This window comes from Lepidothrix coronata, unplaced genomic scaffold (genome assembly GCF_001604755.1).
Source record: "Lepidothrix coronata isolate B3197 unplaced genomic scaffold, Lepidothrix_coronata-1.0 Scaffold130, whole genome shotgun sequence".
Classification (NCBI taxonomy): domain Eukaryota; kingdom Metazoa; phylum Chordata; class Aves; order Passeriformes; family Pipridae; genus Lepidothrix; species Lepidothrix coronata.
In genome coordinates this window covers 1,743,502-1,771,152 of record NW_016690310.1, presented here as the reverse complement: position 1 = coordinate 1,771,152, position 27,651 = coordinate 1,743,502, and the positions used below count along the sequence as shown (strand labels likewise).

At 38.7% G+C, this 27,651-nt stretch overlaps 1 protein-coding gene across 4 annotated transcripts in view; it reads right to left on the bottom strand.

Moving 5' to 3' along the window:
- NELL1 (neural EGFL like 1) overlaps window positions 1-27,651 on the bottom strand; it is a 282,212-nt gene that overhangs the window by 206,147 nt on the left and 48,414 nt on the right. For all 4 annotated transcript variants that reach the window (XM_017826814.1, XM_017826815.1, XM_017826817.1 and 1 more), the window contains exons 5-10: window positions 16,453-16,549; window positions 10,594-10,666; window positions 10,263-10,345; window positions 6,160-6,294; window positions 5,211-5,313; window positions 1,816-1,889 (exon numbers count right to left, since the gene is read on the bottom strand). In XM_017826814.1, the coding sequence (XP_017682303.1) occupies window positions 1,816-1,889; window positions 5,211-5,313; window positions 6,160-6,294; window positions 10,263-10,345; window positions 10,594-10,666; window positions 16,453-16,549 (565 nt within the window). The remainder of the gene's footprint in view (window positions 1-1,815; window positions 1,890-5,210; window positions 5,314-6,159; window positions 6,295-10,262; window positions 10,346-10,593; window positions 10,667-16,452; window positions 16,550-27,651) is intronic.

Below are 27,651 nucleotides of genomic sequence, written 5' to 3'. Positions count from 1 at the left end.
GCAGCATTATTATTTTAGATGGAAAAAATACAAAAGTTAAAAGCCTCTTAAGCTTGGATCAGTACCTATGCAAAGAATAAAATATCTATCTTCAAATTAAAAAATTGAAATGTGAAATTTCAACTTAATCTTTTTGACATTATCCCATCTACAAATATATCCTCTTTTAGAGACACAAAGATTTTTAAGTCACCTTTATCAACACTATTAAATTCACAGTTGATGTGTACACCCTCCACTGCGTTCCTTCATGGATCATCACCTTTTGAAACCTGATGTCTGTTATTCAAGTCTGGAAAATTAAACCATGTTAAATTTGTTATAGTCCTCCCTATCACAAAGCCTTTCCTTTATTCATACAACACCCTGTCCGCACAGGACAGAAAACAATGACACAGCCATTTGACTCATCACCATTCATCCTTCATCTAGTGAGCATTCCTAATTGAGGCAGAAAATAAGGAGGTGTTTTGTTTACAGATTTAGGAGGTCAAAATGCTGAAGACATATTGAATGAACTTCCTATATGGACACAGCACCCCACATAAGCACGCACTTAAAAACTCTCTCCAGAATAGTGAGGTGTAACATCTACTTGAGGCACAGCTGTAGAAATACCTTGTTTGTTGAGGTGCTTTTTGAAGGCATGGATGCATTATTTTTTTATGGTGTGGCATTCACAGATGTCATTTCAAATACTTATCAATACTCTCCATTAAGACGTAAATACCAACTGCAATGTTACTGTAATTAGCACTGCCATATCATTTTCCTTTAACAATAAGCAAAATTCAAAAGCTCTTTTCATTATTTCACTCATGTCTAATGATAGGTATTTGATGGTCAGTATTTGCTTTTATTCTTCATGAACATATTATCATACTCATAATGATGAATATAGCACTCTAATTTATAGCACAGAGAAGTTCTACAGACCTAGTTCAGATCACTCCCTCTGGTTTCACTTTAATGTGAAAATCCCCTGTTCTCATTTTCCCCTCTCAAATAAGCATTCTATGTCATATTATAAATAACAGGCAACTCAGTCTGTCTTCCAAGGCAATGACCTTGCCCACATATTTGTATATGCAGTGCTGAGCACCCCTCTACAGATACACAGTAACAACAGCAAAGTAATTCTGCATAACAAGCTGTTTTCACAACATCTGCAACCAGTTATTGTCCATTTCCATTAGTGAACATAAAATTGCTGCCCTCTACACTCAACTACAAGCACAACAATAACCAGATCACTGTAATCTTTTCCAATACTCTCACATTCACCAACACTCCCTGAGTGGTTCTAACACAGCCTGTTTACCTGAGCTCTTAAGTACCGACTGCAGTTGCCTAAGTGTTATGAATTTGCCAAGGAAGACCCCAGTCCAGCCCAATACTCAGTAATGTACCTTGACAATTAGGAGACCTATATGGAGTTTAAATAATACTAGGGGAAGTATAGAGTAACTCAAACAATATAAACCAGGTTGCTTGAATTGCTTTTAGCAATTTGGCTGAAATTAGTAATTGGCTTAAGATGCTGCTATTTTTTTTCTAGAGCTCATGAAAGCAGAGAGAAAAGAGAAAACATCCTTCCAAGTCATTTTGCCCCTGTTTTTCCCATCCTGCAAGGGTAATATTCCTGCCTTGTTTTCGTATTTTTGGCTTTCACTGACTTCAAGGTCACCTTTTCAAGACAACAGATGTCACATTTGCATGAAGGGAGCCTAAAGAAATGCACTAACTTTTCACTGTTACTTCTGAACACCACAGATACATTTAAAATCAGGAAAAGTTCATACAACTGAAACTTACTCGACATTCCCTGCAGCTCTTGGTTAATACTCGTTGACCTTCTGCTAGCACTTTGCCTCCGTAGATACACTTTGCTGTAATTGGAGAGAGGAAGGAGGCAGATTAAAATTAAATTAAATCAGTATTTAAGCAGTAAACAAATGCAAGGCATAACACAAAAGTCAAACCAGTATTCATTGAAAAAATATGAATACGTTAAAACTATGATGCATTTTGCTTTCATCAGAAGTCAGTATTATATATAATTACAAGCAAAGCAGCAAACAAATAATTAGTTTTTAAGAGAAAGCAGCATTTTTACCCAAACTAAAGAGAGGGAATAAAAGCATAAACAACATGTCCTGGACTAAATTCCTTATCATTCAATGGCAAATATTTTAACTACTGACATTCTGTAGACTAGCTACAGTATTTGTGTTATTAGAGGTCTTTGTGAGTCACTTCAAGAACTGGAGACATTTATTAGTGTACAGTTCATCGAGAGAATAATATAAGCATAGATTTCAATTAAGCCTTCATATTTTTTTGTGGACACAAAGGTGAACTCTTCAACTTGCTGGAGCACTGTAAAAATGGATTAGATGCAGTGAATGACTGTACCGAATCAACAAACTACGAAAATCTATTTCAGAAAAATATTCCTCAAGCACACACGAAATAAGCAGATTTCCCAGGAAACTGAAAGCTCCTACTAAAAAATTCTTGTCTGAAGTTTTGATCCTTCTGCCAAAGATAAGCAGCTCCACAAATGAATCAACAGACTAGAACTTGTGAGCATTCCTCGTTCATTTCAAGGCAAAGTAAGAATACTGCCACCATGGAGAAGGCAACCTCGAGCAGGGCCACAGCAGCATAGAGCTTTGTCAAGTATTACCACAACTATCACAGTCCCCTTGCAACTACATATCTAAATTTCACTTCCAGAGATGGACAGTAAATCCATTAATTAAAGAGAACAGCTGGACTGTTACGATCTCACACAAGTATCCATTATAAAATCACCCTGCATTTCTGGCCAGGTCAGTGCTAAACACTGATAAAATAACTTTTTGTTGTGGAGATTCAGTTCTTTCTGTACTTGACCAGTAACAGTCTGACCTATGGCACTGAAAGGAAAGCTAAAAGGTTTGAATCCTACGTTACAATTGAGCAGAGCTCTTAAAGTTTCCCGAGGCAAGCCACATGCACAATGCCAGTGTTCAGAGTACTCTGTTCTCAAAAGATTCAGACTACCTAGGACTGCTCTACCTCAATTTCTCTCCTGAATAGCAAGGTAAGGGAAGCACTCACAGGTGCATGTGTGTCCTCCTTACAGCTGATAGCAGTAGCAGTATTTATTCCACAGCAGCAACTGCCATAGCCAATTTGATTACCAAAGTTTAAGCAGAAAGGACTGCTAGATCATCTTCTTCTAACAACTTTTTGTGAAAATGCTCATTTCTTAAAAAAAAAACCAACCAAACAAACAAACAAAAAAAAACCTCCGAATTTTCAGGAGAACCCAGTTTTCATCACCACCAAAGCATTTGAAAAACAGGCTTCTTCCTTCTGGTATCCTAATTTTCTTTGTTTTTTGAAAGCTGCCCTAGTTTTTATGCCTGACTTCTTCAGGAGGCTTCATTTAAATTAGGAATCCCAGTAACTATTTTTGGGAGGATATAAATAGAGAAATTTCCTTTTTCTTTGTCTGTTCTCCTGACATGAATATTTTTAGCAAAAGAACGGAGACACCAGAAAGCAAGTTCATGTACAACTCAGAAAAAGTGATATTTTAAACAAAATTATAGTCTTTTGTCAAATATTATTTGAAAGTCTAAGATGGCAGGGATCAAAACTGAACCACCTAAACCCCTTAACATATCAGACATTAGAGCTACTTTGTTCATTAACCCTTAGCTGAGACAGAAAAGTGTTCAATAATCCAGCCATTCAAAAATCCCTGGAGATGGCAAATTACAGCTGATGATTCTATCAGAGCTAAATAGAAAAAGCAGTGAGAAAATAACACCTGCAGTGCAGCTCTTTGGAAAACCTCTGCAATTACTACTATCTCCCCAAAAGTGACTAACTGTGGTCCTAGCACATCATTTTGTCAAGGAGCTCGCATTTACAATCCATTTCAATCAACTTCCACACGTCCCTTCCCATTGACTGACATGCTGAGTTCTTGTCAGAATAACAAGCCAAGTTTGTGCCAATCACTGACAAAAGGCAAGTTTGATTGTTCCTCTTCCCTTTACAAATAACAGGAACACAGTTTACTCAGGGGGATATACATTGAACCTAGGATTTTGTGCCTTACAATTCCTTTGTGTCAGATTCCGGCTGCTTTGCACACACACGCCAAGAGGAGAACCCAGTTTCAGGAAAGAACTTTCTAGACTCTGTCGCAAACAAAAACATTTTGAGACACAAAAAAATAGGCCAGCATGGCCACTTTACCACTCAAGCACTCTGCTCATGTACTCTTTCAGTATGCAGAATATTCATGCTGACATATAGCTGAGAGAAATGAGATTACATAAGTAAAGAAGAACAAGTGCAAGATCACAGCTAAAGGATATTTGTGCATGGAACTAATGAATTCCACAACTGAAGAAGGGTGACAGAATGCCAAAAAAGTGTTATTGTTTTCCTAATAAATCTTAAAATTATTCAACATCCCTGTCTTAATAAATTATTGAAAAACTCATGCATGAAGTTTACCAGTCTTCCAGAACAAATCAGGGGAAAGATAATTTCTCAAAGTATGACAGGCATCAGTATACAGCTCAAATTTTCACATAAAAATTGTCTTTGTTCCTTATACTACTATTAAGGCAACAAATATTGAATATTCCTTCCATGAACATTAACTGACAGCTTTCATTACCAGAAGAAAAAACTGAAAGCTAACAATAACACTGAGCACAAAATTTACTTAACTTTTCTTTCTTCTCATTAATTTATTTTTAAATTAATTACAGCAAACTATCACTTCACACAGTGATCCTAACCCAGGGTCTAATATTCTGTCATGTTTGTTTTAAAGAACAACCTTTCAACCTGAAATAAAAGACAGGCAAAAAGGTAACAGCTCAGTTCATTATTCATCACAACAGAAAGTTCAGACCATAGGCTTGATGCTCTTCTGCATCAACAGGGTTCCCAGCCCCAAACCAGATGAATAATTTTCCAGTGACAATAGGTAAAAAGAGTACCTCAGAAATTTGCAATACTTGTTTCATTTCTCAGCAATTATTTATTTTCATCTTAAATCAAGTCTGCCACTGTGACTCGTGTCACTTGAATTACCAGGACCTCTGAAAGTCATTACAGAATGTGCCTGCTGTCAGGACAGGTTTAACTCTGCTTAAATGGAAGGTGAAACTGGGAGGTCTGTGTGATGTACTTACCCTTGCACACTTTGCAGCACTGACTTTCCACATGCACTGGGAGAGCATCAGGAGGACACTCAAGAGGGGGACAGGACATCCTTCGGCACTCCACAACTCCACTCTAAGCAAAGGTTTTTAAGACAAAATTCTACTACTACCACTGCAGTTAGTGAGTATTTTACACAAAACACAAATAAAGACTATTTAAGTAAATGAAAATAGCATTTTGGATTACAAACCCATCCTTCACTAACAGATCTAATCCCATCCAACTACAAAATGAATCAAAGTGCATCTGAAGCTGAACTGCCCTATTTTGATACATATTACTGGTTTTACCCCCCACTCCCTGAGCAAAATGCATTAAGTGGAAAGCATAAGTCCCTGTTTATAAGAACACAAGCACTACTTTCTGTATGCTGTTCCAATCATCTTTGAGATTTTTAACAATCAGGTTTCTATTTTCCTGAGCAAACAAAGGCTCTCTTCAGATATTTATCAAATAATTTCAAAGATACAAGTTTTACATACTAATTCTCTTTCTGTTCCTTGTATTTTTCCAACTGATAAATGCTGAAAACAGAATCTGCAAGTTTTTACCATGCAAGATGCGACTAAGCATCTATGAATACTATTAAGATAATGCTTCCTTTTTGAAAAAGCCACTGCAATGAAAACAATTCCAAACACAAGCAATGCCACCTGTTCGCCCCAAAACCATAAAGTCCTCACTGCTATAATTAAAACAAATAAGAAAGCACTGTCGAGGGAAAGTAGATTTTATTTATGAAGCCTGCAAATACACAATGTCAAAATTTTATTTATTTTATCATTCTCCTCTCTATTGTCCATACTGCCCCTAGATGCATACTAAAAACATAATAATTCTCAGAGTTAACATAATGTATTCAAAGGCCATTTTCACATTTTTATTAGATCCTGTTCTTGAAACTCCAGAAATTCTTACTTTGCATGTGCAGTTCCTGCAGTGATCATCTTCAACCCATGAGTCTTTGTCTCTATAGATCAATCCATTTACTTGACAAGTCTTCTCACAATGACAGTCTTCCAATTGACTCAGTCTTGTTTCTGCATAATTTAACTATAAATTAAAGTAACTTGATGAGATTTATGCAATTCAAACACATTATTTAAAAAAGCAAAAACAGTATAGCTATTTTTAGCCATGCCAAGTTTGCCTACAACTTTTGAAACACTGACCCAGGATATCAGCAGGTGTAAACTAACCCTATTCCTCAGACTTTGATGGAACTATCCATGCTAATTGACAACAGTTTATGACTCATGCAACAGTCTCTTGTACAGCAACTAAACCCCTCAGGAATGTCTGGACATTACCAAAAGTACAAAAAGACAATTTTCTTTTTCTTTTAAATTCTTAATCGCTCATCAATCTGATCACAGGTAAAAAAGCAGGAAGACTGGCAGACTGACTTCCCCATCTCATCACTGTTAAGCATCAGCTAGACTAATGCTTTTAACCTTATAACAGCAACTGATATCTGAGGGGGAAAGAAAGCATTTTAATTCAGTGTAGTACATGATCAGGGAGAAGTCATGCTCCTGGAGTAAAACCTGGTGGCACTTAACACTCCTCCCTGTTCCCATTACCTCCTCAATTCCAACGACTTAAAATGCATATCAAGAAGTTAAAACTGATGCATCTTTTCCAAGTATTGCAACTGCAGGCTAGAAATTGCTGTGTTTACTGATGAGATACTATGCAATAACAAATGGGGACAATGCTCATTCTTGTAGCAGCAGCAGCAAAGGACAAGGCTTTTTGAACCATACTCTCCTCAGCCACAGCACAGACCTCCCTTTCATACAAAGGACCACCTTAACATCCTCCAGAGAGGAACCACCTTGCACCCAGTATCATGCTCTCTAATCCCTAAGAGCATTCAAAATTGCTTTACCATTTTCTAATACTAAAAATAAGTAAACAAATGTAGAAATATAGGCTTAGAAATAAATATGTGCATTCTTTCCTGGCTTCTCCCCTGCCCATACAAATAACTGAAAGATGACAGGCTTGTGTTAAAAAACAAAAAACAAACAAACAAAAAACAAACAAACAAAAAACAAACAAACAAAAAACAAACAAACAAAAAACAAACAAACAAAAAACCAAACCAAACCAAAAAAAAACCCCACCATATTGTTTCTGACAAAATAAATAACAAAAAATACCAAAAAAAAAACCCCAAGTCATCAAAATTTATAAGGAAAATTTTGTTATTCATAAAAGTGTTCCTGGCATATAAACCCATGATGGAAACAAACCAGATTAACTAGTCCATCAGTGAACTCAAGTACTCAATTTTTCTTGATTTTAATCAAAGTCAAGCTTCAACCTTTCTGACCTCAACCAAGCAAAGGCTCAGCAGAAAGTTTTGTGCTTGAAGTCTTCATGTAACACCTGAATACAAAGCACATCCTAGTGTGGGCCCATAATTTACCAAAAGAAATTATATTCCACTCAAAGAAAGGCAGGAGATGCCTGGACTGATTTCAGCAGATTGTTAAAGCTGCCTGAATTATTTTAGCCATTACATTTAAAGAGGAACTAACAGTTCTCTAGCACGGCAGTTGGGAATGCTGCAATATAGCACAATCCTTTTCTCCTGCAGCAAATTAACATTTTAGCCAGATTCTAATACTGTGACATACGGTGTGGCTCAATTTAAGGACACAAGATTAAATCAATTGGACATATATACTGGAGAGGTTCAAATCATGACAAAAATAAAATAGGTTTTAAAAGCTAGCATTTATTCATCTTTAAAAGCTATGTCTTCACAAAACATGGGTAGGAAGAGGACAAAAGTGTGGTTACATTGTTACAGGTCACGATCAAATGCTCCTGTGCTCAGCACTCCATGATAACCTGCTATGCTCTGCTGGGCCCCTTACACAGCCCCCATGTCCCATCCTGAGCCAGCACTGGACTCAGGGGACCCTGAGGTAAAGCCCGGGCAGGAGGGTACTCCCCTTTCCTGCCTTCATACTGCACAATTTGCACAGCTACTAAAATTATCAGAGCCTGAAACACTAGTTCGGTGTTTTCTTCCCAGGCAAGACCAGCTCTGGGTCTTCACAGTTTTAATGTGTATAAACTGCACACAAACATTCATTCCAACACTCCTTGGTCTACTCAGGGCTGTGATACAGCTGTAACCAAACACAGACTGAAATCCTAGATATAGTGGAACCTAAAAGCAACAACTAGACATCAAACCACTTTTTCCAAAGGTCTTGTTGTTGTTCATGCTCTGCACCTCCTGCTGCAGGACCAGGCGCTAGGGATCCTTGCTCATGTTCATTAGCAAGCCATTCTCTGACCACCTGCCCTGCTAAACGGGATCTCTGCAGGCAGCTCACAGCCCTTCAAAGCCTTGCTCTTTGCCTTGCCATACATCATCCCATACAATATACTTGTATCTACATTAGTACCACTTGTGGCTATTGTGGCTAGGACTTAAAAGGCCTAATGCACAAACCTTAATGCTTCCCTCCAGACCCTCAATTTTTAACTTGCATTTGTCTACCAAATTAACCTCCTTTCCTGCTGCATGCATTTTTTCCCTGGACAACAGTATTTCTGTAACAACTGCAATGAGACAGTCAGTAGACTACTACAACGGAAAAGGAACTTGCAGTGAAGGATTATCCCAGCACCCTTTATGAAAGCAGAGTCTTTGCAGTACAAATACTGTGTTATTTGCTTCCCCTCATAAAGTACTAGCAAGCAAAAATATAATTAACATCAGAGGAAGCAAGTTCCTCAGTACAGTGCATAATTGGAACTTGCTCATACCACCAGCAGGGCTCAAAATAATTGCCTCTCTTTCACAGCACAAGCAGAAAACTGAACTAAAAGCTTTACATTTTGCATTTGGAGCCAGCCTGTCCAAAGCATGTCAGCTGAGTAAGTGGATTGTCAGGATAATGCTCACATTCTCTAAAAAACAGTTTCCCCTTTCCTGTTGGGAAGGGAAAGAACTCTTACAGGCAGCACAGTAAAAAGTATAATGTTTTTACACAAGCAGCACTACTATGCAAATCCTATTTCTGAAATTCCTCTTCAGTTACTACACTGAGATTAAATGCATCCACAGGTTGTTGAATTTTCACTTAAATCTGTAAGTAATTAACACATAAATGCTGTTTCAGAAGAGACAATTAATTGTCCTTTACCACAAACCAGATGGTTCACCAACATTAACCTCCAAAAATGTTCAGATTGTCCTTTAACACACATTAGAGGTTCAGTCACCTCTAAAACAGTTTCCCATCCCAAAACTTCACCACAGCCTTAGCTGAAGGGCCCTGGCTCACACAGAGGTTGACTGTGTATTGTAGGAGCAGAGCCTAAAGGAAATCTCCAAAATCCAAAACAAGCAAACAAAAAACCCCCCCAGCATTATAGGTCCCCATTCATCCAATGCATGATCCAAACCAGGGGGAAAAAAATAAGAAAGAAAAAAAAAGGGGGGAGGGGGGAGAACAATCCCCAAAATCTAAGCACACACCACATCACCTGGAGCTGGATTAACTTTCACACTGACAAAAACCACTGATCAAAGGTGATGTCAAGATCAGCACAGCCAGCAGGTTCACAGGCATTTTCATTTTGGGGCCTCATTCCAGTTCCCAGGAAGGACACTATACCAGTCCTGAAGACTTCCCACAAACAAACACATCCCCTCGGACAGCATCACGTGGTGAGGAAATTATTGAGGAATTTCACTCTTGTTTCTGCATTTATCCCTCAGCATGAAAAGGAAAATAAGGCTAGGGCTTCTTACAAAAAAAAAAGTAGACATCTGGGCATTTTTTGTCACTATCTTACAAATAATAAAGTAGACAACAGAAACTCTATTAAGCTTAAGGGACATCCGTGGATCTATATCCATAAGTCTACTGCAGACAGGGAGAAAAAAAATGGCTCTGCCATGAAAATGTAGAATAGCTGCATAAGGAATAAATACTTTCATCTTAGCACAGAAGGAAATGGGCAACTAACAAAAAAGCTTAGGTACCTACTTTTGCAGTCATTTTTGCCAGGAGTTCTTGCAAATCCATGATTCCTTGCACCAGACTTAAGAAATCACTGCAGGTCGGGCATGCTCAATAGAGGAAGAGTAAAAAGAAACAGCAAGGAAGAGAAGGAAAGACACAATAACCCATAAATAACCAACAGCCTATCATATTTGATTTATCTGAACATAAAATGCAATCTGTTTACACAGAAGTTCTGCCTTCTGGAAGTGAGCACACGCAAAAAAATTACAAGCCCGAAAATATTATTTTTAAAACAAGAAAACAATCTGTATGAAAAATCTAAGATAGAGAAAATAAAGAAATTGCTACTTACTGCGATTCAGATTAGGACACTGCATTATATATCCATTAGGTATAAAGATGACTTTCACATCTTGAATAACACCCTTTGTAAAAGAAGAGAAAACTGGTAATACAGACTACAAACATTGACTTAAATCTGTAGAAGCTGTTTCACAAGTCATTTCTTCAGTGGATACGAAAAAATTACCAGCTCACTCTTCTTGTGAGGAAAATAACTGAAGATGGACAAAATGTAACAACTCCTATCAGCGTGTTTGGATTGTTATTTTCATAGAACGCAGAAATAATATGGCTTTGTCTTTTGTAATCGCCAAATATAAGCTGCTTAAATGTCTTAAAATGGGGTGAGACTGGTGAAAAAAGCAGTAAAATAATAACCATTGCTCAAGCCGATGACACACTTTTCGAAAAGACAAAAAAAAAAAAAAAAAGAAATTCCACAGTAAAACTCTTTAGTGATTTAGCCAAATAAGACTGTGAAATCAAACACTGTGAAAAGACGAGTATATAGTGCCAGATGTAAGTAACAGTTTACACTTCCATTGTTTGCTTTCATTTAGCCTACTAGCTCTGTGTCTCAACAGGCAGTTCATGTAATCGTGCCATCAGTCAGAATGAAATCCTCTCTCTAGCCCTGACAGATAGAAAGATGCCCTGCACAGGACTGGCAGAGGGTCAGAGCCAGTCAGTGCAGGTTGTATGATGATCCTAAACCAACCTGGGCAGGACAGGAGAGAGGCAGGACCAAAAGGTCCAGTGTTGGTTGCATCCTCTCTTGTCCCTGACCTGCAAGGATACCCCCGATGGAAGTGGCAGATGGGCCAGTATCCCTGCACACCTGGGCCCTGAAGAACCCTAGATCCTCCAGATAGTCCAGAAAATGCTGAAGGTTGTGTTTGCTCTCTTAAGGTCAGGACAAAGCTTTTGCTACATCTTCAACTGTGCAATGTACTCACTTCACAAGATCCACTAGCTTTAATAATGTCATGGTCACTAAGGGAGAGGAGAAAGGGAAAACAAAGGACCTCTAGAGCTGATAGTTGCACTACCCTGCCTGTTAATCAGATGTTGTGACACAGCTCTATCTCCTCCCAGACACTGAAGAATTTTTTTAATCTGAAAATAAATTTATCATGGCAGCAGTTATTATCTAAATAAATTACTGATTTGCAAGACTATGCTTTAATTTTCAGTTAAAATGCCAAACAGTGAGTTTTGCAGACCAAGGACGTAGTCACTTGCTCACAGGCCCTTGAAGTCCACCCATAAATAAACTAAAGGCCTCAGATAGCCCTTGAAGCCTGGTAAGTACAGCAAGTAACATATGATTTAACATTTATATGGTCATCTGTTAAAAGAGCAGAAGGTAATCAGCAAGCTCTGTTTCCTGCTTACTGTTTCATGATCAAATATTAACTGAAAATATTAGTAGAGATAATCAGATCGCACTGTCTTTCTTGCATAAATATATACATTTATTAACCTTTTCATCTATGAGAATAATGAAACCATAAGCAATGAGAAGTAATACTGTCACTGGAAATGGAACATCCTGAAAGCCATTTTCCATACTTTCTGTCAGCAGTCATCAGTGAGAAATTAAAAGGTGAGGCATAAAATATATTTCAACTCTTAAGCCTCTCCAGTGAAAAGCTCAACCAAGAGAAAATGAGATTACAAAGTTTCACCAGACCATATCACTCAGCTAACAAGGCACCATCCAGAGAGAAGTGATAAGGTATTTTCTTCAGCCTTTTTTTTTTTAAGTGCATCTTAAGCTTCAAATATGTTTGTTGCATGAGAGTCACACTGCTCAATTGTCTTTTGGATAGATTTGCATTTAAATACAGCCTGAAGAGGAAACACAACTACTTTATTTGTCTCAATTTCTGGCCACATAAAAGCATATTACCATAGAAAAACATATGAATATGAACTTCAGTTCACTAACATAGATGCCTTTTAAAAGTCTATAACCACATGAACAGAATTAATATGATCAAGTATAGAAGAGAACTTTGAAATGGTAGAAATTTTGATGATGTATTTTTTTAATAGTAAGACTTCATCATAGGCAAACACTTATTACAGTCATAATTATTGTAACAAACATGAACAAACTCAGATTATTCCTGCTTGAGCATTAAGTCTAGGTTACTGAGAGCTTGGATTTGGCCTTGACAGGGAGATGTCAGCAGCCAAAATCTTTCTAGTTTTACCCTCCCAAGCAGGCATCACCTTTATACTATCATTAAAAACATTTGGTTAATGACAATCAAAGCTTCAGTTCAGCATCAGGACTCACTGACATGAAGAGCCTTCATCTGTGCAGGCAGATTACCTGCTACAGGATGAAATTCAGGTCTGCAGCATTAAGTATCAAGCCCATCCCATGAGAATGTAATACAACAGTCCAGATTATGGCACTTCTCCTGTCTCTACTAAATAGAACCCTCCTCTCACATTCTGTGAAAAGGCTCATATATTCCATGAGCTCTCCACTTCTGCATTTTCATTTCCCCCATTGCCTTTCACCCTCTTTAAAACCTCCTTCTCCCACAGAGATAATGGGAGCCACACAGCTGTGCCCGTTGCATCGGCCAGGGCTGGGGAAAGGCTCTGCGTGGAACACCAGCAGAAATGCCTGAAACTCATGTGCCTAAGCAAAGCCATGCCAACACCACCAGATTTCCACTCGATGAGCACTGTGCTGCTCCACACAGTGCAGACATGCCCCTTGCCAGGCACCTGTACAGCTGCCCTCAGCACGGCATTTAGTCTGCACCTCGGTCCATACAACTCTGAGTCCAAAATTATTATAGAGTCATATGAGATTATATATATATATATATATGAGATATACATATGATGGTGTGCAGTAAAATTACCAATATGCTTCTCAAGCACCTAGTATACAATCCCCAGACACAATATGCAGGATCGATAGAGCCTGCTCTAGCAGTTATGAAAATTACTGTCTTTCTACATGAATCACCCTGTCAGCAATGCATTAATAAGCTCATTTTTTGCAGTAGCTCTGTGGAGGGACCCCTAGGGAGAAGGGTTCTCCCCAGCAATAAAACAAAATTTTGCAGATAATTCTGATCCTGACAGCAATCAGATCCATTCCAGAGAGAGAGTTCCCTGGATGTGTGGCAACACTCTTTTTTCTTTCAGTTGCATCTACTTGGGTTTCCTAATCTGATTATAATAGTATTCTCTAGCCCTAAAACAAATCTTGTGTTTGGGACGCTGTCCTGGTTCTGACCGGGACAGGGTTAATTTTTGCAGTAGCCAGGAGGGGTCATGGCTAGGACATGGAGGTTGTTGCTGAATGACACTTCCACTGAATTCCATAACTACCATGGACAATGAGTGTGGATCAACTCCAGAGACACCAGTCGTGAGCTGCTGATGCAGCTGGCAACCAGTCAACAGCACACCAGCCCTCCTGCCCTGGAAGACATCTAGGATGGGTAGAACCCACAGTCATGGACTAAATGAACTCAACAGACATCTTAGAGGGATGGCCATTGACTACGGAAATGAGACTTGAGCTTGTGTGCATATATATGTGTATATATATATATTCATATATAAGTATATGTAGTTGGAAGGTGTAGGATCTGGCCATGACATAAATGGTATAGAATAAGGAGTGGATAAATTAAGGCTGTTGTGAATGGTACTCCCCAGTTCAGTGCCCCCATTGAGATTCTCCCAAACCACAGATCCCCCTTTCTCTCCCCATTCCCACTGCAGCAGGATGGAGTTGAGAACTGAAGGCACAGAAAGTGAAGATCACGAGTTGAGACCAGAAAAATTTACTGGGAACAGCAATGAGATAAGAAAATGAGCAGTAACAGCAACAATTTTGATAGCAAAGGGTATAAGAAATTATTCACATGGACAAACATTCACGATAATAGACAACATTGGAAGGCTCCTTCCACCACATTTCTTCAACCAGAAGGAAGCCCTTCTCCTCAAGGAGTCCCTTTCCCCCACCCCTGTCAATGATGTGAGGTGGTATAAAATAACCTCCATGTCCTGGCCATGCTCCCTCCTGGCTACTGCAAAAATTAACCCTGTCCTGGCCAGAACCAGGACAGAGCCACACAAACAAACCTGAAGTGTTAGCACATAGTTTTCAGTGGAAGTAACTCATGAGATTGCCTTCAAACCAAACAGACAATGCTATCTTAAGTCAGCTCCACATTTGTTCCCACCACTGCTGTGCTACAACCACACTGTCTTGTCTGAACTCCAAGTGCTTGGTCGTAGCAGATAAGTTACAACCAGTAAGAGACACCAGTAGCAAGGGGTGAGACTTCAATTTCCTTGATTACACCATAGAGCACTTCAGTCCCCAGCAAGGCCACAGGCACAGCAGGACTACTTGTGGAATAATCACTGTAGATAAGGACGTGGAACAAAAGCATAAATGTGAAAAATTGCAGCAGCTGGTCACAGTGACTTAGGAATATCACATCCCTCCTGCCTCTTCCGATATACTGAAGAATTACAGTCTAATATAGGCGTGAGATTATGACCAAAATGTGCTTTAATGCTACTCATTTATGAAGAGAAATGACAATTAATTAACTATCATTAAAGAAAGAAAGAAAACTTTTGGAATGTCGAAGATGATACTCAGAACAGCATCCAGTGCTTTTTCTTACACACAGTTTTATGGTTCCAACACACACAAAAATGCTAATTCTTTTTTAACGCTCTTATTTCCCTGCAGATCTCTGTTTACACATTAAGGAAAATATATCTATTTTTTTATATGCTAAAACAGTGAAACAAATTGCTCTGAAAAAGAAAGGGAGGTCCTGCTGAGCATGTAAATATATGGAAAGAGATGTGTACTCTTTACAAACTGGCAAAATCCCAAGTTTTTGCAATGAGTAAAGTAAAAAAAAATTAAGACTTTTGAAACTCGCAAGCAGGATTAAAAAAACCACAACCAATTATATTTCTACCCTGAAGAAAGTTGGTAAAATATTCAGGCATGCATAAAGCAAAGTAAGGCACTTGTCGGCTTTCATTATGATCAATAAAAATTGTCAGTTCATTAGCATATCATTAGCTACCCTGCTGTTTCCAAAGTGTTAACACGTAGAAATATTAATTTGCAAATATATAATATCCCAGAGTTCTGAGGCTCTGACTCCCTGCATAAAATAAGAATTTCAGATAGGCGACTCCAATATAACTTCTTCCTTTCCCCATGTAGCTATAAGCATATGTTTACCATCTGTGGAATAGTGGGAAGCAGCTGAGATAAAAAACCAACAGCTGTAGAATAAAATAATGCTATCAATTCCACTTCCCAGTGACAGCTCAGCTGCTGGAGGATGAAATGTAGTCCAGGTTCAGAGCAACTCTCAGACCATCATTTAACTTAAAAGTTAGCTTTTACCTCTGTCTCACAATTAAAATTGTTAGTTGCTATGCTGAAATAATTTTAGCATAAAATAATTGTCCTAGCTTGTTAAAATCTGGGGACTTTGAGGAGAGGTCCTCAGAAAAAGGCAACTTGTAAAATTGTCTTAGGAACTGACAGCTTCAAAGGGAAACCGAGTGGGTGGTAAATCACCTTGGCAACAAATCCATGCCCAGATTGAGGATAGGCAGATTGGCCTATTGCTGCACTGTAGACTCCTTTCACACATAAACACTTGTACTGTGGCTTCTAATCCGAAACTGGAATAAATATCAGAAACTTTTACTTTGTAAACAAGCTGTTTACCAACTGTCCGCTGTTTCTACAGTTCATATTTCATGAGTGTGAGATAACTAAGTGGAAGTATCTTGTTGACTATTCCTTTTCTTCTTCACATGTCATTTCATAACTGCTTACCTTAAAGAAACCATGTTTCCTGTTTCTCTGTCCGAGCCATAAACTGCTTTCAGGTGTCAAATTCGTTTCTGGGGGATCAATGACACGTTCATAAATCCTGTAGAGGGAATACATTGCCATTATTTTGAATTTTGCCATTGAATTTTCTTTTTCCTCTGAAAACTTTCAGAATTAGTTAACAATAAAAGATGGAAAGTAGAACCAAAAAAAAAAAAGGCCAACATTAAACCCTAATATTAAACACAATACATATCATTGATAGTGATGAAGAAGGTATATTAGAACTTTAAAAGCACCCACCATAGTAGGGAAAATAATAAAATATTTTATTATTTTAAATAGGGATGTCCTTCAAACTCAACCATCCACCCTGGAGAAAACATACAATCATACAGAAGATCCAACTAGATCCAACAACCCTTTGGGAATTTCAGGCTGGTTAGAATTCTGAATGGACTTCACAAAGGAACTTTATTCCACACTACTACACTACTCCCATGGCTTCTTTTTCTTCTGGATTTGTGTTATGCATCCTTGCACATGGACCTTTCTCCCCTCACAGAATTCACTCAGCCTGGGCACTCATGTGTGGTGCCACCACTGCCCATCCAGCTGGTGTCTGTCACCAGCACAGGTCTGGCACAGGATGGGACCTCTTTATAATGCTTGGTATCCAACAATAGCTGCAAGTAATATGAGCTCCATAAGCAACCTTTATGTACTGCATAAACTTGCACATGACTGCAGCAATCTGCATACCAAATTTCGGAAATTAATTCGCAAAAAACTGTTGTAAGACAGAATTTTTAAATCAATGAAGTATTTGGAGTTTGAAAAAGGTTTTGCTTGGGGGTTTGTTTGTTTATTTTTAGAAAAGCTGCAATGAAGTTTCCATAACAACTCTTCCAGGAACACAGACCACTACAATGATATCATCATTTCAGAACATGAAAAATTCAAGGCCAGAGTTACTGACCTTGGATTCTCATATTGCCATGTCACATCGGAGGGAGCCATGAACTCACTGCTCCATAACAAAACCAGCATGCTTAATCAGGATTATTGAGAGGATGATGAAATTTGTTTCCATTACTATCCAGCTCGCAGGGAGTATGTATTGCTGTGTAATCACACCAGCATGACAGCCAATAGAAAAGACTCTGAACACATCAAGACCTTCAGCTTAAAGAGGTGAAATTATCTGTGGTGAAATTAGTTTTCTTTAAAGCTATGGCTTTAAAATAAACATGAAAAACAAACACCAAAGAAAAACACAATCAACCCAACTCATTGCACAGTTATCTTCCCAATTCCACTCCGAGTGTTTCTAGCACAGGTTCACCAGTGTAATCATTCATTTTTCACACTAAGTTGCCACGAGTATTGGGTTTGCATTGCAAGGTTCTGTTAGCAGGGGTGGCTTCTGGGAGAAGCTGCCAGAAGCTTTTCTCATGTCCAACAGAGTCAAAGTCAGCTGGCTCCAGGATGGACCCGCCACTGCCCAAGGCCGAGCCCATCAAGAATGGTGGTAACGCCTCTGGGATAACATATTTGAGAAGGAGGAAAAGCTACTGCACAAGAGCAGTTGCATCCAGAAAGAAGAGTGAGAACACATGAGATACCCAGGACAGTGTAGAAGGAGGGGGAGGAGGGGCTGCAGCCTGTGGTAAAGACCATGGGGAGGCAGCTGTGCCCCTGCAGGTACATTCCCCATCCTCCTGTGTCATTTGAGGGGAGGAGGTAGAGAAAAATCAGGAATGAAGACAAGCACAGGAAGAAGAGAGGGGTGAATTGTGAAGGAGCAAGATCCCTTCAGACTGCGACAGTGAATGGTAGGTATTCTATTTCTCATTACTCTACTCTAATTTAATTGGTAAGAAATGCAACTAATCTCCCCAAGTCAAGTCTTTTTTGCCTGTGCTGATCTCTCCCTGCCCTTATCTTGCTCCACAAGCCTCTCATTACACTTTTTTCTCCCCTGTCCAGTTGAGGAGGGGAGTGATAAAACAGCTGCGATGGGCACTTGGTTTCCAGCCGGGGTCAAACCCCCCATACCACGCTATTGGAAAATTCACATATTTGCAGAGGCCTAGAATAACATCCCAGTATTAAAGAACTTCCAGAAAGGTTGATAAAGTTCTTTATGTCAAAGTACAAAGAGTCATGTATTCCACCCACTTTTGCTTATCAAGAAAAGCAGTAAACCATTTGTCAAAATCAAATGGAAGCAATCTATAAAACTAAAAGCAAACATACTATTTTTTAAAAGAGAAAAAACAAGGAAAATCTTAAACCTAAAACAAAATCGTTATATGAAAATTACAGCTTAAGAATGCAAATACAGGACTCAGAAGACTTCTTCTAATACTCATAATTTTATTGCTCAAGTTTATTATAGGAATTTTGCATGTACCATCTCTATCAATATTTTAAACTGTAAATAGATCCCTTCTGCCATACCTCATGCAAAATCTACTGATGCAAAACTGCTGCAAAATTCTGAACGAGGAACCAAAAATTGATATGCTCCTTGAGAGCATGTGCACTGAATTCCACTTTCATATTAGGAATTTATCTTTGCATATATAACACAACTTTATTCAGGATTTTGGTTAATAATGAAATGGGAAATTTCTCATCTCCTAAAGACTAGTCAATATTCATGAAAGAACACAGTTTCTGCTAACAGATAAAATCCCAGTGCTGACCAGGTTCAACAACACTACTTATTGAAGACTATTTGATTTTTATTCACCTGACCTAGTTAAAGTTGATGAAGATACTCTACAGTATCTCTGTGCAACTGCATATTAAAAAAAAAATCAAAACCTAACTGACATTGTTATATGACAGTTCAACAATAGCTAGTAAGGAAGACAAATCAGAGACTGAAGCAGCTTATCTTGTCTTTTCTGACTTTTTAACAGTCTTTCAACCTATGTGGAAAGGGCTCTATCAACCTTCTTTCCAGAGGCTCTTAAGAAAGTGCCATTCACAGGACACAAAAGCTCAGGATTCCCCATATTCCTCTACTGTTCTACCCTAATTTGAATTCCATTTCTGAAGCAGGTATTTACCTTAAATTAAGGGATTAATTAATGCTTGGTTTGTGCCTTATTCCACATATGTCTGAAAGACTGGTTTGTTTTCTTCTCATAAGATCTGCCCATGGAGTAACAGGCTCAGGATTCAAGAGAAGGTAAGAGATGTAAATCAGTCCTTGATTATCTTCCTATGTCAAAACATGTTTTGGTTGCCACTATCTGGTTTGCAAACAATGTGAACTTACTTTATTACTGTACACTGTTAAACACCAGCAAAAAAAAAAAAAGCCCCAGCAAGCGTACACACAGCTTATTGCTAATCCTATCAGCCCCTCTATACTATTGGGAAATGAAAAGGTCATAAAGCACATCACCCAAAAAAATACAAATCAAAACCAAAGAAAATAAATAAACAAAAACTCACAAGGAATATGGTTTACCATATACTGTTTCTTCAATGAAAAAGAATCAAAATTCCAGTAAGACTGGAAGATGCTAAAGAGCTGTAAAACAGCTAAACAAAATAATACTAGAACTACATGGATGAAACTTTTTCAAACCTCAGCAAGCAGGGCTTCGCCAGCTACACACAATAGCAGCTGATAGCCAGCAGAGCTGACTGAGGCACAGTTGGAGCAGAGCCAGGAACTGGACCCATCTCCTGCCTGCCAAGCTCTGGTTTAAATCACAAAAACATGGTAAGCGGTGCTTTATTCCTAGGACAGGTTTTTGAGGAAGAGAAGGACTTCCTGGGTATTGAAGACAGCCTGTCAATACAAAATAATTACAATGGCATGTGCATTAGTAATTGGGAATAGGGTTTCACCCATAAGTTAGCATTACTCGTGCATGTACATTGCAAATCTATCAAATATTAGTGGTCATTTAGGTGGTTTTTCCAGGGGTTTCCACACTTAGACAAACTCATAAAGCATGAACATTCTGTAACATATTTCAAAGTGCAATTAGAAAAGTTACTACTTAAAGGTGAGGTTCACTTATAATTATTGCTTGTGAAGTGGGAAAAACCCTTGCTCTGCTTCCCTTCCAGTATTGGTTTTCTTTGGAAGGAAAGTAGTTTTCAGGTTGAAAAAATATTTTTGCTGAATAGAAACAAAAGAATCCTCTTTTTTACAGCTACATTAAGCTTCCACATCACTTACTTTCCCTTGCTTGGCTTTCTGGGCTGAGGTGTGTCACCTTTTCTGGCTTTACACCCGCTTGACCAATACTTTGTATTTGGCATATGAATGGCTAAATTATACACTTCCAGTTTATGAAGTGCTGGTCTAGAGCTCCTTGGAGAACAGTTTTCAATACATGTGGCTTTGATACCGACACAGAGAAATGTGCAATACACTTCACAAGAAAAGGAATGCTCAGAAAGAGGACTCCAGGGAACTGTGGTCACTAAAACTACTGCAGACTGAATAGCCCCTCCAACATGAGGAGACCCAGGTCTCCAGGTTAATGGAAGCTCTACTACATACTTCAGACTTTCAGATTTATGATTGCTGCATTCACTTCCCAAGAGAAAGCTTGATTTGCCCCTACTTTATGCTGATATATTTCAAAGAAGCTAAACCATAAAACTGGAGTAATAACAATGAACCAATCCTACTGTCTTGAAATGTTCATGCTCAGAATACATTCACTAACCCCTCATCCTTTTACCAAAATGTAGTGAGAAAAACATCTGTTAGTAGACAAATACCCATGATATTCTTGTGTTTTGTATCCATATCTCTACCCTATCTGCACACTTTATTAAATATTCTTATGCAATCCTCAGGAACACCTTTCTCAAGGACTCAATTCGAACAGGCGTCTCTGCCATAATGAAGACAATATGCAGAAAATAGAAAATCTATAAAATAATCAGTGGATTCCTGAAAGGAGGCACATCTAAAATATTTGCATGCTAATACATATACACACACCCTTCTCTGCACAGAAGAACAAGTTGTCTAGAAATCAAGCTCTGTTGGACAAGGAGACAGTTCCTTTCTGCATATTCAATATAAACTATTTTTAGCATCTTTATAATGCGTAAATATACAACAGTTTAATGTATATGTATATAATACATGATGGTAAAATAGGGAAATATCCTCATTTTACACATGTGCAAACTGAAACACAGAAAGACTGATTAACCAAGATCTCAAAGATGGAGTCTTTGCCCAAGGTCTGAGCCATTAGACCAAGCATGACTGAGACTTAGCTGCCTTACACAGTGGGTCACACTCCCTCTGGAAAAAGCATGACATAGAATTGTCTCTTGCAGTGAAGATGATTTCTTACACATAACTTTTAAAACCAGAAGTTAACACTGGGAGAGTATTTCCACTTTTGTGGAGATGCAGCTCTACTTCACACAGACAGTATTGGCCATGCCAGAAGCATTTTCAAAATTACTGAAATATTTAGCAGAACATGAAAATAAACTTTATGTCTGCTCACATTAGAGTACATGAGCCAACATAGACTGATCAGGAGGTGCAACTGCCTAAAATTCTGAACAATAAAATACAGTGCAATTCAACAGTCACTACAAAGCAACACACCAAATCATGACATTTTCAAATTCTTTCAGGTCTAAAATATGAATGGATTACTAAAATAGGAACATGCCTTCTCCAATTTGCAGGCTAGATAGGAAAACCCCAAAATTAGCTCACTTGGTTAGAGCATGGTGCTAATAACACCAAGGTTGTGGTTTTGACCCCTGGACAGGCCAATCATTTAAGAGTCGGACTCAATGATCCTCATGGGTCCTTTCCAACTCAGAATATTCTGTGAAATCTGTGAACACACACACAGCCCTAAACTGCATTAATCAGGCTTGAACCAGAGAGATTTAGACTTGTGAAAGTATAAAAGCCTGGGGTTTCCTTTGCTTGGGGTCCCTCCTCAAAGGCACCCAGCTTGAGCTGCTATTTTGTTATTTAGTTTTTGCACCAAGATTAAAGTATTTGAAGGATCTGGACTTCTGTGACCCTGCTGTGGGAAACCTGGGGTCAATCTGGTAGGGAAACCTGGTCTGACTGCGTGAGTGTGGTGTGTGCAGGGAGTCAGGCAGGGCACCCATCAGCTCACTGGAGCTGCCCACCGTGAAGGGGCCCGGGTGGTGTGGGTGTGACTGCCAGAACGGCTGCTGGATGGTCAGACAGGGCAGTTTCCTCAGCATTAGTTTATTAGCAGTACACTTCAGAAACTAATAGCTGCAGCCCAAATATCCTTGTGGCTGAGGCATGGCAAGAACTTCCTTTCTCAGCCCCTGGTCTCTATTAATGCAAGAACAGGCTTTTTTTTCCTGATATGGCTGCCATAGGTACTCTGTTGAAGCTATAAATTTCCATGTAGAGAACAGGTGTTGAGTTCATCACGCCCAGTTTTAAATGTCTCAAAAGTTTATGCTTACAGTGGAGCTAGTTCTCTAGACTCATTTAATGAGGAGACCTAAGTGTTTCTAGGGTGTGATTCATCTTACAGTAAATGAATCACTCTCTGAAGGCCGCTCCAACAGCTGCACAGGAGCCCTTCCTGACACCAGGGTGAATCATCAAAACAGATTTTTGCAATTCAAAGCCTAATCCTCGAAACTGTCACTCTTGCAACCATTCATTACCCTGTACACATCCATCTGGATCTTCAGATCCTTTAAATACAGTGATGGGTATGGAGAAGTTCTGTTCATGGCAGTCTTTGAAATAGCACTGTCAATGCCTGAAAGTCAGAGGAGAGAAAGACGTTTCCCCCGTGTTTTGCATCAGTCTTTCTCCTAATCTAATTTGCAGAGGTGTTGACCACCTTTGACCATTGCTAATCTCTGGGTGAACCTTCAAAAACTCAGTGAACGTAAAATTTCAAATGAGAGGCCTCCTAACACAACCCATTGTATAAAAATAACCAGCTGCTTCAAAGAGTTTGTCCAATATGTTTTCTGAATCTCAGCTCCATAAAGAAACTGATTATATCAGTCCTGAGCCTTAGGATACAATATTGGCATTTGTATTTATATCTATTCTTCCAGAAGGATTAAGAACTGATTTTAAAAATAAATATTAGGATATCTTTACATATTTCTCTTTCAACACCTTTTCTATATGCTTCCCTATGAAAATGTGTCAATACCAATGTGATTGGATTTTCTTGATAGTATTTACAGATAGGATGCATTATTTGACATGCATTCAGTTCTGGAGCAACTTTAACTGAATTATTCATTCAGTTTCCAGTGTTTGGTTTCATAAAAATAAATTGAGGGAAATTTTGATTTTTTTTGTGCTATCTCCTCTGTCATAGTATAGGAGTTCACAATCACTTAACGGAGGAAAGCAATTTAGATTAAAATCTTGGGGTTTGAAGGAAACCTTTTCTTATTAATCTTTGAATATACATAGTAACTGCCAACTATTTAATCAAAAGTTATTATTCAGCTCTGGGAGAAAAAAAAATAGGAGGTGTCCAGTAATAGTAGATGTTAGGTAAAAGACTCAGGAGTGCATCTCAGTTCTCTTCAAGCTCTGTCAGCCAAATGATTCCATTGATTTTCCTGTACAATCACAGAGATTAAGTTAATGTACTCTATTTTTCACTTTGATTAATTCAACTACAAATTTAAATTAAAAATAAAAATAAGAAAATAAAAATATAAAAATAAAAATTTATCTAAATATAACTGATAAAAAAATCTCTTTTTTTTCATTCAGAAGAAATTCAAACTAACTTTAGAGACCCTATAACACACAGGAGGAAATTAAACAAATGCAAGTAAAGATGGTTAGAAGAGCACATTTCACTGTCAGGTTTGAGGGTTTATTCTCCACATATAAATGGAATAAAGGTAAATTCACAGAGATATTATCTGCCTGTATGGGGCTTTCCTCACAAAACACAGTAGGTTTTTCAGTTTCCTACAAGGTTATCAATGAATTTTAGCAGTACTTCTTGAGCACTAAACTAAAACCAATCACCATTATCGATTCAAAGTAAAGACAGGACCCACTGAATGACAACAGTGAAGGGCAGAAATCCTTCTTTCTCAGAGTACTATGCCTGTGTAGTGTCTTTCAGCTGGAGATCCCGAGGTCGATTCCAAAACTTTACAAACAAGGTCAATATTACGACCTTTACTCTGCAAATGACAAAACAGACACAAACGGTTCCTGACAATAACAGTGTTAAGAGTGTCTAAGCCCTAGGCTAACAGCCTGTCTACAAGGCTGCAGTGTTTACCCATCTTCATTAAAAAAAAGCACTTCTGAAAGTGCAAAAAAACCAGAAAACAGGTTGAGTCAGACTCTAAGCAGAAACAGAAATTTGGCTGTTTGCTTAAGATTTTTCAAGAGTTGCAGGGAAAAAGAATTATGGCAAACTATGAGGTCAACTGTGTCTTACCTGTGATGGATCCAGAGTGGGACCTTTAAGATCAAGACAGGTAGTTTGATACCCAAATATTTATTGCGTTGCTCAGCTTTGGCAACTGTACTGCTTTTGGCTAGGACAGAGTTAATTTTCTTCACAGCAGCTGGTATGGTGCTATATTTTGGATTTGTGGATAACAAATCCAAGTTTCAGCTAATGCTGAGAGGGGCTTACACAGTGTCAAGGCCTTTTCTGCTCCACACACCGCCCCACCAGTGAGTGGGCTGGGGGTACACAAGGAGTTGGGAGGGGACACAGCCAGGACAGCAGACCCAACTGAATATCCCATTCCATGTGCCATCACACTTAGCAATACAAGCTGGGCGAAAGGAGAAAGGGAATGGGGACATTTGGAGTTATGGCATTTGTCTTCCGAAATAACCACTATGCGAGACAAAGCCTTGTTTTTCCAGGAAATAGCTAAACACCTGCCAGCTGATGGGAGATGTGAATTAATTCCTTATTTTGCTTTGCTTTACGTGTTAAACTGTCTATCTCAACTCCCTTTCCCCAAACGCCCCTTTCATCCTTCTGATCCTCTACTCTATCCCACTGTAGGGGCAGCAGCTGTGTGGTGTTTAGTTGCTTAACAGCACCAAAACACAATAGAAACCTTTTTCTTTTAATAATGTTTCTATTAAAAAAATATTAAAAATATTTGTCTGGAAAAAATCCATTTTGAAGTGGTAAATCTGAGCTGAATAGCACGTGGTTCCTGGTCTTGGCATTGCCCATAAAACTTGTATGTAATCTACAGGTGGCAGAAGCACAAAAGAAACGTACTTGTTGCTGGTTTTGATGGAGGTGATAACTTTTACCATATTCAGCAGAGCTTAAGATGGTGTCTAGGTCAAAAGAATTCTTCCTCTGAACTGCTGAGGTAAATGTCATCTACACACACACATACTTTTCTTATAAAAATCAATGTGCACATCTCCTATGGATTAATTTGAATTTAGGTACTTACCTTCAAACATCTCAACATAGAGTTGAGAGCTACATGGATCTAATACCACTTTTCAAACAAATTTCTGACCCTCCAAAGTTACTTTGGCATCTTTTTACCACTTGTGAGTAAGTATCCCTGTCTGACTCCCAGAGCATAAAACATATAGCTGTAGGGTTTTTATCATGCACACAGGTATCCACTACAGTCAAACACACTTATAAATGAGGACAATCTAAAACTCACAGGGTCATTAAAAGACCACCTTTAACCTCACCCATCTTTGAAGCTCAGGTTCTAGACCAGAACACTGAATAAAGCAATCTGTTAACAAGAAAACTAAAAGCACAGCACACTCATTTGTTACCATACCAAACATCATACCAAAAGCCCATCTCAGATGAACCAAATGTTCAGAGTACATCCAAGATGCCAAATAGCAAACCAATTCTCAGCAATTAAAAGCAGATTCTAGAAATAAGAGGAAGAAATTAATTCAATGAATTTTTTCAAGATATAAAAAGAAAAGCTCCTCTCCCACAAATTAAGCAAGAAGCCCTTAGAGCAAGATACATATGATATTTAAAAATTATATTAAAATATCTGCAAAACAAGTAGTAAACAAATAGGCCTATCTTGCATCAGAAAGCAAAAGGGTAAAAATGTGCATCAGAGTAATGGCACAAAGAAGCACTGATACTTAAGGTCTTGCAGCAAAATTAACCCCAAAATAAAATTCTACCACATCAAAGAGGTAAAACCATGGTTACATGGCTTATATCATCTCCAATTTGTCATGAAAAAATAAATTAATAAAAAAAAAATCTAAGATTGCTTTTGGGGTTTGTCACAAGGCATCTGTTGAGTGAGAACTGGCAGTGCTGAAATTCTGCTTTTATTACATCTGCCTGCTCTATAAAAGGGATGGGCCAGTCCTTGTCCCTGTAGCACACAGGTCTTCACAGCTGGCAGTTACAGCAGAACCTGAAGCACAGTGAGTTTACAGCTTCCAAACATATATTCTTCATAAAATATATGCAGTCTTTGTCTTTCCTGTGTCATGCTCCTCTCAACCCCAAAGTTAATTTACCCAGTAAAATAAGACAGGTGCAATTGCAAGAAGAATCGAGCTTTTGATTCTGACTCTTTTCTGCACTCCTGCAAAAGATAAATTTAAAATCAAGCCAGCCACAAGCAACCTTTCTATTAGACAGGTTCTTCCCCCCCTCCAGAAACGCATCTGCTGAGAAGTTAATTGCTTTACAGGGTATCTCGTCGTAGGATCATCTCATCAAGGGGTTCATGTCATCACTAAATGATTTGTATGTAATCATAAAATAACCTCATCCATATTCCAGAGCCAATTTCCTGCAGTGACTGAAGGCAACTGCAGGCTGAGGATCGCACACTTCGCCTTGGCTGCCACGCTCATGCCAAAGCCCTGCCACAAGTGCTGTCTCAGCTCTGGGCAACAGCACTCTGCTCTCCCCAGAGCTGCCACTCCTCCCCATTACCCACTAGGAGAGGGAGGACTCACCCATGGAGGGCCAGCTCATTCCGTGTTCCTCAGCTGTTCCCGCAGGTTCACTGGATAACCCACATCTCCATTTTCCCACGGCATTTTTCAACTGCCTAGTTTAGTCTTGGGAGTTTGAAAGACACCATTACACTCTCTCCATAATAACTAATTGGCCATGACTGAGGAGGTGTATGAAACACAGAGTAAACATAGAACAAGCCATTATATTGGTTCTAAAATTAAGTTTAGATGGAAACTGC